Here is a 16117-nt window from a genome sequence, read left to right as displayed (position 1 = left end):
TTCAGTTTAAAGAATGAACTCTACAGAAAAGCCAGGTTTCATTTGAGCCAACACTAACCTCTTAAAGTCACCCTGGCACTGCAGGTGCTGCTGCCCACCTCGTTGGTCACCCGACACTGATATTCACCAGCATCAGCAGCAATGAACTTGAGGATCTGCAGGCTAACTAGTTGATCTTGAATGAAGGTTTTATACTTTCTACCACTTCGCAGGGTTGTATTGTCTTTGAACCAAGTGATCTCAAAGGGAGGTGTGCCTGCCACCTCAGCCAATAACATGACATCATATTCTTTCAATACTTCAATTGGCTTAAATTCCTTCGTAAAGTAAGGTAACTCTATAGTAGAAAAGGAACAACTTAAGTTAGGTGGCAAGAGGTCTGTGCTATCGACCAAATACTTGGTAATACAAGGACAAAGTGGACACAAACCTTTGACTATTATAATGCTAGTGCAATGGTCACTGCCAGCCTCGTTTTGAGCTTTGCACATATATTCACCACTGTCTTCAATGGCAATATCTGTAAGTCTTAAAGTGGCAATGGACTCCATAAAAGACATTTTGTGTTTTCTGCTGTCCTTGAGTTCTCTGTCATTTGCAAACCAGGTTATTTTAATTGGAGGGGTACCAATTACTTTGCAGGCTAGTTGAGTGGCATCCCCCTTCTTTAAGAGCTGTGATGGCTCTAACTTTTCAACAAATGTAGCAGGTTCTGTGGAAGGAAGGTAGTTTATTAAGAAACATGACCAAGAGGAAAGAGCTTATGAAACAAGAGTAGCACAAAGATGTCAAAGAAAGAAGGCAAACCTTTTACAAACAAGTTTGCACTGCACTCCACGCCTCCGGCAACATTGTTAACTTTGCATGTATAGGTGCCTGAATCAGAGGTTTTTACTGCATAGAGTTCCAAGGAACTCTCTAAAGCTTCTTTGGTAATATAGCAGCTTCCACCAGAAACCAGCTCTTTATCATCCTTAAACCATTTGATAGTAAGAGGAGTGGACCCTTGGAAAGTGCTCTTCAAGCAGACTGCTGAGCCGGGAAGAACAGCCCTGGATCCTGGTTTAGTTACAAAACTGGGTGGTTCTGAAGAACGAGTATAAGAAAGAAGTTTTAAAGAGTTTAGGGATGGGCTCTCAGGGAAGAACAATTAATTTGAACAATGTTTATAGTACAAATGAAACGCAAAGTTTCTGCCAACCTTGTACAATCAGAGCTCCACTGCTGTCTTTGCTTCCCACAGAATTGGTGGCTCGACACGTGAAATTCCCTGCGTCACTCATGTCTACTTTGCTGATCTCCAAAGACGCTGTGCCTTCCACAAATGCTATTCTGTATCTGTCAGATGCTGCTATTTCTTTACCATCCTTCAACCAGGACACCCTCATGGGGAGTGAACCTGCGATCTTGCAGTCTAGCCTGCAGGCACCACTAAGGACACTATCCACATTGCGTAAAGGTTTGGTAAAAAATGGAGCGATGTCTCGATCTGTTCATGACGCAGGAAGGAAAAAAAAAGATCAACATGGGAAAGTGCTCACTGGCTCATTTTTGGTTATTTGTTGGGTTTTAAAGAACCAGGTAGCACAGTTTTCTAAAAATACTAACCTAATACTGTGAACGTAGTCTCGCAGGAGCTGCTGCCCACTTCGTTGGAAACCTCAAATGTGTACTGGCCACTGTCATGCAATTCAGCTGAATAAAATTTCAGTTGGGCAACATTGTTTTTAAAGCTTATTCGGTACTTTTTACTGGCAACCAAGGGTCTCCCATCTTTGTACCACTTGGTCTTAAGTTCTGGGGTGCCTGTGACTGTGTACTCCAGCGTGGCTGGGTCCCCTGAGGTCACCTGGATCAGCTCTGCTCTCTCCGTGATTTTTGCAGGTTCTACAATGGTATGAAATTGTTAGTATACCTGGGTGTGAATGAGGAGCTCACTTTAAAGGGAAAGGGTGACTCAAGTTCACAATGTTCCTACACTAACCTTTCACTGTCAGTTCACCAACAGATGTTTGACTTCCTGCTTCATTTTCAGCCAGACATGTATATTTGCCACCCAAACTAATATGGACATCAGGGATTATCAAGACAGCAACACCATTGGAAAAGCTCATTTTGACTTTTCCATCTTCCTTAATAACCTCTTGGCCTCTCATCCACGAGACAGAGATGGGTTCAGACCCTCTGACAGCAGCTTGCAAGGTAACAGTTTGTCCTGCAAGTGCGGTAAAATCATCTACTTTCTTGACAAAGGTTGGTGGTTCTAGTTAAAGAAAGAGAGCATGTAACCCATTAGTTCTTACACATTTCCAACACCATCCCTCCTTAAGAGTTTCTACTTAGATTATATTTGTCTTCTCTACTACTACTATTTGATAGCACATTGGTTAATTAGAAAGAAGAAAGAAAATTTAAGAATTAACAATTCCATCCAAGAAACTGGCATAGAGGATAAATGCTTATCAGTTGACAAAACAACTAATGACATTATCAGATCATAAATATTTACAATGCCATCCCTATAAGATTAGGTAAAAGTCCCCCAAGTCAAACCAAGGCAAAGTAAAAATTTAAGGCTAGGAGAAGATGAGAGGAACAAAATTTTAGTTTTCTTTTCATGCATTAAAACATGCTATCAGGACACTTCATTAAAGATAGAGTGGCTTTTCACACACTGACCTTTCAATAAATGTGTCGCCCTGCAGCCACACTTTCCCACTTCGTTGGCCACAACACATTCATATTCACCAACATCTGCACTATTGAAAGAAAAGATTTCCAGAGACACAAGAGACTTCTGGGAAAATAACCTGTATTTTTTACTACTTCGTATTTGCTTCTTATCCTTGAACCAGCTAATTTCAAATGGTCCTGTGCCTGCGATTTCACACTGCAGCAAGGCATTTGTTCCTCTCACTATGTCTGCAGGCTCAAGAGTTTTGACGAAAGAAGGAGGCTCTACAAAAAGCAGGAAAGCATTGGGTAAGTAATGTGTGCCCAGAAGAGAAAAAGGGACATGTTTTCTCAGAGAAACAAGAGCCCACAATGCAGTAAACAAACCTTTGATAACTATCTCTGTACTACAGCTGTCACTGCCCACATCATTCGTGGCTTCACATGAGTAAGTCCCACTGTCTTCAACTTTCACATCCGTGATGTCAAGGATAGCCTCAGAATTGACAAAAGACATTCGAATTGTGTTACTTTCACTAAGTTCTTTGTTATTTTTAAACCAAGTGACTTGGATCACAGGTGAGCCTTTCAGTTTGCAATGCAGGCGTGCGGATTCACCGGGGAGCATTAAGTAAGAGGGATCCACCTTCTTCACGAAGGCTGGTGGTTCTACATGAAGTGTACAAAAAAGAGAATGGAAAAAAAGCTGAAGCATTAACTCCACAGAAGAAATGCAGACACACACTACAAAAAGACAGGACATAGAAAAATATCTTCATGAAATTTCTGAAAAACCAGGTGTGTTTGATAGCTTTTTTGGCACTCTCAAGCACTTTACTTGTCCCTTGATTTAAAAACAAAACAAGCAACCAAACAAATAAGCAAACAGACTATATCTATACAAAGAAGAACTTAATAAAGAAGATAAATATGAATTGCCTAGACATGAAGCTCTTAAAAATTTAAGCACGTTTTGTTAGTGACAGACATGTTTAACAGAACAAAAGTAAGAATTCTGAAGAAGGTTAAAAAAACACAATCAAATAAGGTCAGAATGTTCCCATTGGCTAAATGGAATTATTTAAATAACAAAGCACATGAGTACTGTTATACTGAGATTCTCTTTCAAAGAAAGAACTGACAAATGATTCCCTGGGAATCTTACCTCTAATTGTGACTGTGGCTGAAGAAGAGCTGCTCCCAGCCTCATTGGAAGCTGTGCACACATAGGTTCCAGAATCTTTTAATTTTGCCAGCGGGATCTCAAGTGATGCTATTTTATCTTCAAAATAGATCTTATAATCTTTCCCAGGGGGAATTTTCTGCCCATCTTTGTTCCATGTGACTGTGACTTTCCTGTCTTCATCAACTTGACACTCAAGGTGTACCTTCTTATTGATAGCCGACTGCACAGGCTCTAATTCTTTAATGAAGTGTGGTTTGTCAATGATGATCAACTCTGCTTGGCAGATATCGGCTCCAAACTTGTTGGAAGCCTTACAGGAGTATACTCCCCTGTCCTGAATAGTAAGATTTGAGAGTTCTAAACTGTGCTTATTCTCTGCATCTGAAATCCTGCAGTTAGGTGAAGGTGACAGGGCAGAGCCATCTTTCTGCCAAATGGTTTCAATCACAGGAGTCCCTGACACTGTGCAGAGAAACTTGGCTGCCTTCCCCACAAAAGTTGTAAGAGACTTGGGTCTGGAGAGAAAGGTTGGTGGATACGCCTCTGCAAAAGAAAATGTTCTAGCATTACAGGAGTTCTCAACAAAGCTCTTGCCATAATTACAGTATTCCAAGACAGAGATGAGTTATTCTTTAGGTAGACGTGAGATATTACTTAAAATAAAGTAATCCATGTAATAAGACTAAAAGATTCTTTGAAGGAAAAGGAGGAAGGTTCATGATAAAGGAATGACACATCACTTTGTGTCCATCAAAGAACAAATGTTTCTCTGGGAAGCAACATTGCTAAAGCTTTGTCTTTATTGTGGCAGAATAGTAGTTTGAATTATTTGATAAGCAATTCAGTGGATATTTTAATTCTACAAGTGAGAAGACTATGTAAGAAAGATAAAGGAAATGTATTTGACTCTTCTGAAGAGTATAGGTGTTGTGAGAAGAAGACAGAAGGGGTTTTATAAGGTCTCTCTAACCTTGTGTTAAATGCCATGATATCTTTAAGAGGTTTGACTTTAAATGGGTCTCCTGGGCAGTATCAAACTTATAAAAGTATTTAATTGTAGGCATTTCCCATTTCTATTCCACTTTGTAGCAAGATTTTAGAAATTTCTTTTGCTAACTAGCTTTTTAAAATTAACCTCCTTGTCCAAAGCTTTGATTCAGTCATATTACTGAATTGGCTTTATTTGGGCAGAAACATCCAAAGGCATCATGTAACATAATTCCATATACTTGGTTGCAAGGAGATATTTTGATTACAAAATGAAAACCACTGGCTCGGTCATTATGGGCTGGGTTTCTTGAATCTCAATGATTTTCTGATATGTAAAGAGGTGTCTGAAAAGAAAAAGTTTAGTAGAACTTTGCCTTGTTCATGTCCAGGAGACATGATACCTGTGTTTGCCCCCGCATGCTTTTTGTTGAAAAAGATGTCACCTTTCAACACCAGTGCACAATTTCCAGGCACTGTGACTCCATTCCTCAAACCGTAGTTCCTACTCACACTCTCTTAGGAGAAAGAAAGTGAAGGTGAGAGAAAGACAGAGAGACAGAGAGACAGAGAGAGAAAGCACAAAACAGCTATTGATGTTTTATAAACCAATTGCAAGCATTTAGTGAGGACGAACTTGTTGAAAGTCATCCTATATGTCAATTAGAAAACAGAGCATAATGTTTGTGTAGTAGTGGGTCTCCTTAAGTTTGGAATAAAGCTTTTGGTGAGAGTCTTTGTTTATAGTCCATTATTAGTTATCCTCCTTCATTTCACTTAGGATTTAAACTTAATCATATGCTGACTTAGAAAAAAAACAAACTTTTTTTTTGTAATTCTGTTCCTAATCAACTATTTAGTTCTGAATTCCAAATACATGGAGATATCATTTATTTTTTTTATTAGTGCCGCACTCTTTTGAAATATTTTATATTAAGGACCAAGCCAGGCTAATTTGATGATTTAACAATGTCCTTAATCCATACTTTTCCTTTGGTTGCAGATAAAAGTATAACTATATAGAATAATGGTCTACCCTACACAGGTTTTGCAGTTCCTAGCCACCAGGTTCCCACCGTGGTTGTCGGTGTGTCTGGCTGGTGGCACTTCCTGCTCCTGAAAAGGAAACAACATAAGCAACAATGTGAAATGAACTGACAACCTCCATGACCATGTACATATTTACCTGTCACTGTAAGTGTGGCTGTACAGCTGACACTGCCATATTCATTGGAAGCTTTGCAGGTGTACTCGCCACAGTCGACTACCTGGGTTCTGAGGATTTCCAGGCTGGACACGTAATTTGAAGATCGAATAGAACACTTGTCACTCTCATAAATCTCCCGGCCAGCTTTGAACCACTGGAACCGGACATTGGGTGCACTTTGGATCTCACAGGTGAATTTGGCGAGGTGGCCTAGAGCTACTTCCAGAGGCTCAATTCTCCTCTTGATCACAGGGGCAGCTGCAAAGGAAACAGAATCTGTTAGCATGCCTCTTTATCAGGCATCCCATGATTTCCCCTCTCTTCTAACTTTTGCTGCTGCTAATGAAGTAAAACAGTTAAAATTGGTGAGACAAATTACAGCAGTTTAAGACAAATGCCTGGAAAATAAGAAAGATCATTCAAGGTAAAAGAAGACAATAAGTAGCTCTCAACATATTCAATTGTGACTTATGAAAAAATACTATTAAAATGTTGTGCTATGGGTGTACATGCATTGCAGCATGATATATCATTTAAATATACCATGCTTACCAGGAACACTGCAACTAATGTGAAAAATATGGTATATTAAGTACAGTGATTAAGTGAAGAAAAGCAAAAAATAAACCCAAACAAGAAGCACAAATGGACAACTAATCATGGTTATTTTCAATTTATAGATGGGTGTGGTTATTTTGGAGAGGCTAGCTATTCACAGATAGCTTTTTATTACATATCATTAAAATATTGTCAGGTAAAATAACTAAAAAGCACATTCTTCAACATCATAAAACATATAAGAATATGTTTTATTTTAAAAGTAGTCTCATAGATATGATAATGTACTACCCAACAAGGCAATTGAAGAACATATAACCATGATTATGTCTGTGAATCCATTCCTGTTCTAAATAACTTGCATTCTGAAAGTGAAAAATAAGTGACAATTCTGTGATGAAACCTAAGTTATTCAAATCCAGTGAGTATTAGAGCTTGAACCATTTCATCCATAATATCCAACCTCTTTTTCCTACAGTGAGTTTTGCTGAAGTTGTTGCTTTCCCACTGTCATTCCAGGCCTCACAGACATAGTCTCCTTGATGCTCTTCTGCATTTACTGTGTTGATTACTAGTGTATATGTATTTTGCTCTTGTAAACACTTGAACTTTTCATCTGAAGGTACCAGTTTGCCCTCAAAATACCAATTCACCTCTTTAGCATTTTCTATGGATGATGTGAGATATACAACATCGCCTTCTTCAGAAATGACATCTACTAAGGGCATAAGTATAATGGGGTAATGCTCTTTAGTTAAACTATCCTCAGCTCTCTGTGCCTTTCCCAAAGCAACCTCCTGAGTACCATTTTCAGAAGGTTTCTCTTTTTCCTCTAGGGGTTTCAGACTCTCGTCCTGGGTTTCATCAGACACAGCAGAGGAAGCAACCTCATCGGTGGCAGGGGGATTCACATCTTTGACCTGACTTTCCACGTGAGAACAACTAACCTCTTCAGTGGAAACAAAATATCTAGATGTGACTTCTGGTTCAGTGATTGCCTCAACTTTCTGTGGATCTGAAAAATAGGCCACTTTGTCCCATAGATCTAGTGTGTTTCCTGTCTGAATTCTGGGATCCTCGGCTGTTAAGATGTTTATTTCTTCACATATAATAGAGCACAAAGCATCCTTGAGTTCAGTTTTCAGGTTAGCCATTTGAGGATCAATATCTTCAATAGCAATGGTCACTTCTTCTATTAAAGACTTCACTGAAGTAATAAGGTAGGTGCACAGGATTCGTTTGGGCTCTTGGGTGAAGCTTATGTTCCTGACCTCCACCTTTTCTATGTTTCTTAACCACTCAGAGAAAAGACTTGGCTGTTCCATCGCCACAGCACCTTGCAGAGCCCTCCTGATCTGAGCTTTCAGGTTTAATCTTTGTTCTGGAATACTAGGCAGCAGACTTTCCTTCAATAAAATGCCACTTCCCTGCACTTCTTGTACTCCTTTTACCACCTGGGACTCTTTTCTATACTCAGTGGTTTGGTTCGGGGACATTGCTGGGTCATCAGAACGTTCCTCCTTGAGTAAGACATGCTTGTCCTCAAGTACTAGTGGAAAGTTTAAGGACTTGCTTTCATCTCTCTTGACAGCAACATCTTGCCCGGCACTTTTTAGTTGATCTGCACTTTCCATCAGAATTTTTCCTTCTGTGCATATGTGTTCTGAAGTAACCTGGGGCTCATAGTTGACCTCAGAAATCTCAACATTGGGACCCTGAAAATTTTCCACATGTCCTTCAAGTAAGCTCTGACTCAGGAGCAGAGCACTTTGTGTCTCTTGTTTTGGAAGAGTTTTTATTTGCTCTCTTTCCACTCCAGGAACTGGTGCTTCTTCAGACACAGAGGGTGAATCAGAATGTGCTGGCAGTTCGGCTGAGGACTGTGGATGAATCCAGTCAGGTTCAGTTATTGTTCTTGAACTTACTTGTTCTACAGACAAAGCCCTTGGAAAAATGTTTTCAGGCTCTTGACACTTCCAAGTATCTTCTTTGGAGAGGGTTTTCGGGAGCTGGACAATCTGCAGCTGTACATTGGGTGCTGGTTCGTGGTTGGGCTGCACGTGAACAGTACCATTGATAGAAGGGAGCACGCTGCTGCTTTCAGGAGTAGGCCTGTCCTGTTCCAAAAGGCCTGTGGACTGTAATGGCTGAACCCCTAAAGTAATTCCATGGCTTACGTCATTCATTTTAACAATATGTTCATATTGTTCCTTTTCTTCTGCAATTAAAGCACCTTTCAAAGTGGTATCCTTCACAAAAGCTAAAGTTTCCTGCTCTGAGTCCAGTGTCTCAACTGCAGGGCTCTTTAATGGCTTCTCTGCAACATCATCAGGAGCCTCAGACTTCACTTTTCCTGGAGCATCAATCACATCTGTGTCTTCTGGAAGCACCAGCAGCTGGGCAGCACAGGTAGACTGACCCCACACATTCTCAGCTTTACAGATATACAGGCCACAGTCCTCCCTTTGAGGGTCGTTGACTATGAGTTTCCCAGAACCATCAGGATTATAAATGATGGTATGATAAACATTGGTGCAAAGCTGCTTATTTTCTTTGAACCATACAACAGTGGGGGGAGGACTCCCATGCACCAAGTAGTCAAAGATGGCAGGGAGCCCCACAGTACAGTGGACTGGTTTTAACTCTTTAAGAAAGTAAGGAGGACAGGGACCCTCCACTTGTCCCTGAGATGTATGCACTCCTGGATCTGTTTCTATCTCTTTGCATCCTTCTCCTTTGGGATTTATCTTTAGATAGGCACTGCATACTGATTTTCCATACTCATTACTGGCCATACATGTATACTCTCCTTCATCCTCAAATTTGGTGAATAGAATGATCAGGCTATAATTATCACCATCAAAAACAAATTTGTAATCGGTAGAAGGGGTTAACATTTCTCCATTAAAGAACCACTGAATTTTAGGCTTGGGAATGCCTGTGACAGTGACAGACAGCTTAGCAACATCCCCAATACTTGTTTCAGCATTTGCAACTTCTTTGATAAAAACTGGAACCCTGCCTTCCTTTTTGGATTCTGTTTGAGTTGACTGAACTGGTTCAGACAAAAGTTCAAGTGTTTCACTTATATTAGATAGCTGAAGCTCAGAATTGTAGGTTTGACATCCTTCTTCCTCAGCAGATAGAAAATTAGAAATCTCTGTATGGAGAAAAATGATTAGTTAACTACAAAATTGTAACAATAACAATAACAATATAAAATTTAATAGCAACAATAAAATCAAAGAATTAAGTACCAACTGAGAAACTTCTGCCTGTTTTTCTTTTTCTGGAGCCATTAGATTATTCTGAGATTATCAAAACATGTTGCTAATTTCTTTTAGATTATTATACAAAATGACATGATTCTAATATGGCAGACATACAAGTTTTGATCGACTTAATTTGGTATACTTTATGAGTGGAAGATGATTTCATGAATTTTCCTTGCGATATAGTTTGAATTCTACAGTTTGAGAAATTGCTACCTAAATATTTCAGATAAAATAATTCAGAATTACTAAATAGAGTTCTGAAAAGCTACAGAATTGTCAAATAGGATTTTCTTAAGTTTAAAATGATTTTCATTGTTTAAGCCTGATTAAATAAAACATCTTATACATTATATAAGATATATTACATAAGATGTTTTGCATCAGCTTAGAGGTTGATCTAGGGAAAGCATTCAATGTAGTTTAGTAAGACTAATTTGCATAGAAACCATTATTGTCAGGTACTAGAAAGAAAGGTTTTCCTTTGTCTGTGTAAATTGTCACCATTACTTCAACATATCTCTTATAGGGCAGTGGTAAAAAAACAAAAACCAAAACCAAAAAACTGAGGAATACAAAATAAGAGAAAAAGACTCCAATATTAAATTTTTGATTGCAGTTTATTCTGAAAGGAAAATCTATACAGCATTATTGAGCAGGAAACAGTGAATGACAGATACTCAAACAGCATCATGCATGACAGGATGAAAGAAGGTAATTTGATAATAGGGAATGAAGATTTTACATTACATTTGCTAGGGACATAGCACAGCCTTGCTACAAATAGTTTCACGGCCTTAAGCAGTTGTATTTCGTTTTTAGTACACTTTCATAGGTCTCAATTCCTTTCTATATTAATGAGTAAGCACTAGAAGACTGAACTTATGTCTGTTGGCTATGCACATACTGTTAGAATATATAACATGTAGAATATATACTCAGTTCTTTATGCTTGCTCCTAGTAACCCCATAAAACCACTGGTTAATTCTATAACCTAAGGATGGCCACTTAACTTTATACTTAATCTGCATTACTTATATTAGCTTTTCCTTCTTTTTAACTCCTAAAGTATCTAGAAAAGGAATAAATGTGAATATAGTTAAAATACCTTTACTCGCTTTAATATTTTCAAAGTCTTGCCCCTACTTCAAAACATGGTGCACTAACCATGAAAGATAGTAAATGAAATTTAAATGTGCTGAAACATGAAAGTGAAGTTAAAAGTACATGAAGCAGTAATAGCTAATCATCATGTCTAAATTTGACTATGTAAAATACAATGAATTCTTCAGCATCAGGGAAATTAATATTTTAGGCTTTTAAGTTATGTGTCTTCAAGTCAGAAAATACATTCATTTAATTATCTACAACAATTAATATGGAAGCCCATTGTGGAAAAGGCTTATTCTTATTTAGTCATTGTTATTCTGCATATACTCATTTTATTCTATAGGTTTTTGATGTGATATATTATTATCAATATTATGTGCTCATTGCTTACACTGATATGATTGTTGCTTAGTGTTTTATCTATCTCATTATGAGTTATGCTAACTCTAAATTGGTTTTCTTATTTAATTTTTTTCCCAATACTGGAGCTGGAACATGGCTTGGACACTGTTCCTGAGCCACTTTGTGCAAAAGGCTAGTACTTTACTACTTGAGCCACAGAACCACTTTCAGCTTTTTCTGAGTAATTATTGGAGATAAGAATCTCACAGAATTTCCTGCCAGGGTTACCTTTGAACTGTGATCCTCAGATCTCAGCCTCCCAAGTAGCTAGGATTATAGGCATGAGCTACCAGTGCCCAACTCCTTAAATTATTTTAAAACGTTTTGTGGATGGCAAGCAGGTGTTTTCTTTTAGTTTGGAAAACTGTTAAAAAATTCTCATTGTGGGAAAAAAGAATTTAATAGTTGCAAGAAAAATAGTAAGCAATCAGATACATAGATTATTTGTGAAAATCAAATTTACATCAAATGCTTATACTTAAAATTAAAATTAATGTGCTTAATATTATCATGACACTTAATGCTGCTTCCTGTGGGTGAGAGATAGCCACTAGGTAATACTAAATAATTTAAGAATTGGAGAGGGGTTTATTTCTAATTTCATTAGTAGATTCTATTATTTATTTCATCTATTATAGAACTAAAATTTTATTATAAATCATAATTAAGAGTATTTACTACTAGGATGACAACAGACCTTTAGTATTGAATATCACCTTTGAAGACTTATACCAGCCATTTATTTTAGATAAGAAAACTGAATTTCTTCATAACTATTAAATCTTACATAAGAACATTTAATGAATGAAAACATTGAATAAATGAAGATTTAATACATATTTATAAGCATCTTAGTGAAATTTATGGCTACTTTCAAAAATAAAAATCAGTAAAATATGACATTGAAGATTATGATCTTAGTATGAGCATATAATCTAGAACACAGATTACCATACTGAGTTCCAGTCTAACAATGTCTCTTTTTTTCTACCTTTTTCTACATATTCTGAAACAAGAACCCAGTTTTAAATATATATGGAAATGAAATATGGTAATTTCTTTCTCATAGTCAAATATTAAATACATGCACACTTTAGACATGATGCCCTCTCAGAAGCTGAGTAAATATTTCCAAATGTGAAAAGATCATTGTCTATTATTCTTAAAATTTCTGGAAAAAGGGCTGGGAAGGTGGCTCAGTGGTAGAGTGCTTGCCTTGCATGCATGAGGCCCTGGGTTCGATTCCTCAGCACCACATAAGCAAAAAGAAAAAAAAGCTGGAAGTGGCACTGTGGCTCAAGTGGTAGAGTGCTAACCTTGGGCTGAAGTGCTGAGGGACAGCACCCAGACCCAGAGTTCAGGCCCCACATATCATTAAAAAAAAAAAAGAGTTCAGGCCCCACGACTAGAACCCCATCCCCCCCAAAAAAAAGTTCTGGAAAAAATCATGTCCCTTAGAGAATATAAGTGATCCTTTCAGATCCTATACAAAACAAGAAGAAAGATATTAATTATGAAAATACTTTTAAAAGAGGAAAATTAATACATGAAAGTTGCATTGTAGAACAGATTATAAAGTTAGGCAACCTTTGGGCATAGCTTACTTTTATTGTTTAGTTAGCTTATTTTGAGAGTGAGCAAATAAACATAGGTTTGGATGCACAAGGATTAAAATTCAAAAAAAATTTAGAACGGGAGCAGAGATTTTTTCCCTTACCAACTTATCTGACATAATTTATTCTTTATTGCATGTGTGTGCATGTGCTCTAGTCTGGGTATTGAACTCATAGCCTTGTGCTCTGCTTGTTTTTCACTCTAGGCCAGTGCTCTACCACTGGAGCCACATTTTTTTTCTAGTCCACAGGGCCTGAGTTCTTTCCCTGAGCCTCTTTGTGCTCAAAGATAGTGCCCTGCCATTTGAGCCATAGCCCCACTTCCGGCTCTTCCTGAGTAGTTTATTAGAGATAAGACTCTCATGGACTTCCTATGATCCTCACATCATAGCCTCCTGAGTAGCTAGGATTACAGGCATGAGCCACTTGTACCTGGCTTGGAGACACATGCTTATTTTCAGCTTTTGTTCCTTACTTAATTAGATGTAAGTATCGATGTACCTTTCTGCCTATGCTAGCTTCAAACTGTGATCCTCAGATATCAGCTTCCTGAGTAGCTAGGATTTCAAGTGTGAGCCACCAGCACCCAGCTGGTGTACTTACATATAATTTATCTCCTCAAAGAGAATGTATCCTGTGGAATCACTGTACAGAAGAGGAAAAAAGAGAAGTACAGCAATTGGGTAGCCAAGAAGATATTTAATGATGCTTGAGGATACACAGCATTATTGACAGAAGTGATAACTCACAGTGCAGATAACAGAATATTTACATGGATTACAAAGATGAAATTTCCACACGGTGAGAAAGCTTCTCCGGGGATCTTCAGTATGGTGATTTGAATAGAGCAGACATATTTGAAAGTTTATTAGATTCATATCCGTTTGAAAAACTATGATGGGCTGGGAAGGTGGCTCAGTGGTAGAGTGCTTGCCTTGCATGCATGAGGCCCTGGGTTCGATTCCTCAGCACCACATAAGCAGAAAAAGCTGGCAGTGGCTCTGTGGCTCAAGTGGTAGAGCGCTAGCCTTGAGCTGAAGAGCTGAGGGACAGCTCCCAGGCCCAGAGTTCAGGCCCCACGTCCAGCAAAAAAAAAAAAAAAAAAGAAAATCTATGAAAGCGCTCCAGCACTAATGATTACTGACGTCCTGGAGCATGGCTATTTATGTTAGGGTGAGGACTGCACAGCTCTCGGCCATTCCAGAATCATTTGTAGCTACACACCGGTACTCACCTTCGTCACTTTTTATTAAACTCGTTATAAATAAGTTGTGGAATCCTATGCCACTTTCCTCAGCACTGAACCTTATTCCTTGGACCATTTTCCCATCTTTGTACCAGTTAACTGTGGGTCTTGGAGAACCACGAACTAAACACTGGAAATATGCGGCTGTTCCTAATGGTGCATGACAGTCAGAAATGCCTTTGATAAATCTGGGAGGCCCTTCCACCACCTGAAATTCAAAAAAGCTGTCTGCATATTTACTCCTTAAGACTAATTCTTCCCTTACGCTGCTTAAAGTCACCTTACTCTTCTGTGCTAGCATACTGAATATTTCAGCATCTCCCATGGTGAGGAAGCCCCGGCAGATAGCCTCACCCACACAGTTCATAGCTCTGCACCTGTATGTGGCACTATCGTAAGGGCAGACATTTCGAATCTTCAGGATATGACACCCTTTCTCCTCACTGATCACGTATTTTGCATTATCTGGTTCAATACACATATATTCTTTGTACCATTTAACTTCGGGAGTAGGGATGCCTATGACTGAACATTTGAATACAGCATCTGAATTTTCTGGAATTTTAAAATCGCAAATAGGTGTTATGAAGCGAGGAGGCATTTCAAATACTTCCAAATCGATTTTTAAGTCTGTGTCTTCTTTCCCTGTGGAACTCATGTGTGGGTCGGCCAGATTCAATGGAAGAACATCTAGACTCACAATCATGCTCTTATGATCAGGAGTAAATTCGGGAACTGTGACTATTTTCACTTGTTTCTCAAATTCCTTGACATCTTTTTCACTCAATTCAACTTCCAGGACAATTTCTTGAGGAGAAGGTGTTCTTGATGAGGTGGTATTTTCCAAATCAAACTCCATGACATGCTGATGAGTGACCGGAGGTGGCAGTGCGACCGCTCTTTCTTCTTGGGGTATTATGTCCACCTTTGCGAAGCTCTTTGCTTCTCCTATGATGTTTACAGCATGGCACATGTATTCACCTCCCTCTCCCTTTTGAATGTTAGAAATTTCCAAAGAACACACGTTACCCACTCTTTCCATTTTGATTCTTTCATCTGGATCTAGCAAAGATTTATTTCGATACCATTTCACACCTGGTATTGGAAGGCCCTCAACTTCAACAATGAAGCCTAACGTGGTGTTTTCATATATCTTCCTTTTGGTGAGAGGTTCAATGAAAGACGGAGGCATTTCATTGTCTTTTGGTTCAATGGCTTCATTAGGTGTACCGAATGAATCAGAACGCCACATTTCATAAGTTGAACTTCTCTCTTCTGTAGGTGTATGGAAATGTTCATTTGGAGTACTGTCTTCCCTTTCTATTTTTGATGGGTATATTTTTACATTTCTAGTGAGATTTGGTCCTCTAGTAGGCATAAAATCTCTCTCTAAAATTTTCCCTGGGGGTATAGAAACTCTCTCTAGAGCCTCCCCTGGGGGTGTAGAAAATCTCTCTAGAGCCTCCCCTGGGGGTGTAGAAAATCTCTCTAGAGCCTCACCTGGAGGTGTAGAAAATCTCTCTAGAGCCTCACCTGGGGGTGTAGAAAATCTCTCTAGAGCCTCACCTGGGGGTGTAGAAAATCTCTCTAGAGCCTCACCTGGAGGTGTAGAAAATCTCTCTAGAGCCTCCCCTGGGGGTGTGGTGTATCTTTCTGTTATTTCGCCTTTAGAAGGTGTTAAATATCCTTCAGTGACTTCCTCTAAGGGTGGGCAGTAGCTTTCAAAAGTCTTGTCTTCTGAATTGACTGAGGATTGTTGAGTTGTATCTGAAGGATTACAATAGAAATCAGGAGATTTCTGAGACTCGAAGTGTTCCACAGATGAAGGTGGGGTATAGAACTGATCTAACTCAGAGATATCT

The 16117-nt window shown here is 38.7% G+C and overlaps 1 protein-coding gene across 1 annotated transcript in view; it reads right to left on the bottom strand.

Moving 5' to 3' along the window:
- The window catches only part of Ttn (titin), a 285547-nt gene that overhangs the window by 204809 nt on the left and 64621 nt on the right, over window positions 1–16117 (bottom strand). Inside the window, exons 46-56 of the mRNA XM_042688233.1 lie at window positions 7075–9769; window positions 6033–6311; window positions 3839–4402; window positions 3061–3342; window positions 2680–2958; window positions 1985–2263; window positions 1609–1887; window positions 1202–1489; window positions 808–1086; window positions 431–712; window positions 59–337 (exon numbers count right to left, since the gene is read on the bottom strand). Of these exons, the coding sequence (XP_042544167.1) occupies window positions 59–337; window positions 431–712; window positions 808–1086; window positions 1202–1489; window positions 1609–1887; window positions 1985–2263; window positions 2680–2958; window positions 3061–3342; window positions 3839–4402; window positions 6033–6311; window positions 7075–9769 (5785 nt within the window). The remainder of the gene's footprint in view (window positions 1–58; window positions 338–430; window positions 713–807; window positions 1087–1201; window positions 1490–1608; window positions 1888–1984; window positions 2264–2679; window positions 2959–3060; window positions 3343–3838; window positions 4403–6032; window positions 6312–7074; window positions 9770–16117) is intronic.

The sequence above is a fragment of the Dipodomys spectabilis genome, unplaced genomic scaffold (genome assembly GCF_019054845.1).
Source record: "Dipodomys spectabilis isolate Male_0828 unplaced genomic scaffold, ASM1905484v1 ptg000115l, whole genome shotgun sequence".
In the NCBI taxonomy this organism is placed as follows: Eukaryota; Metazoa; Chordata; class Mammalia; order Rodentia; family Heteromyidae; genus Dipodomys; species Dipodomys spectabilis.
This window is presented reverse-complemented; position numbering and strand designations above follow the sequence as displayed.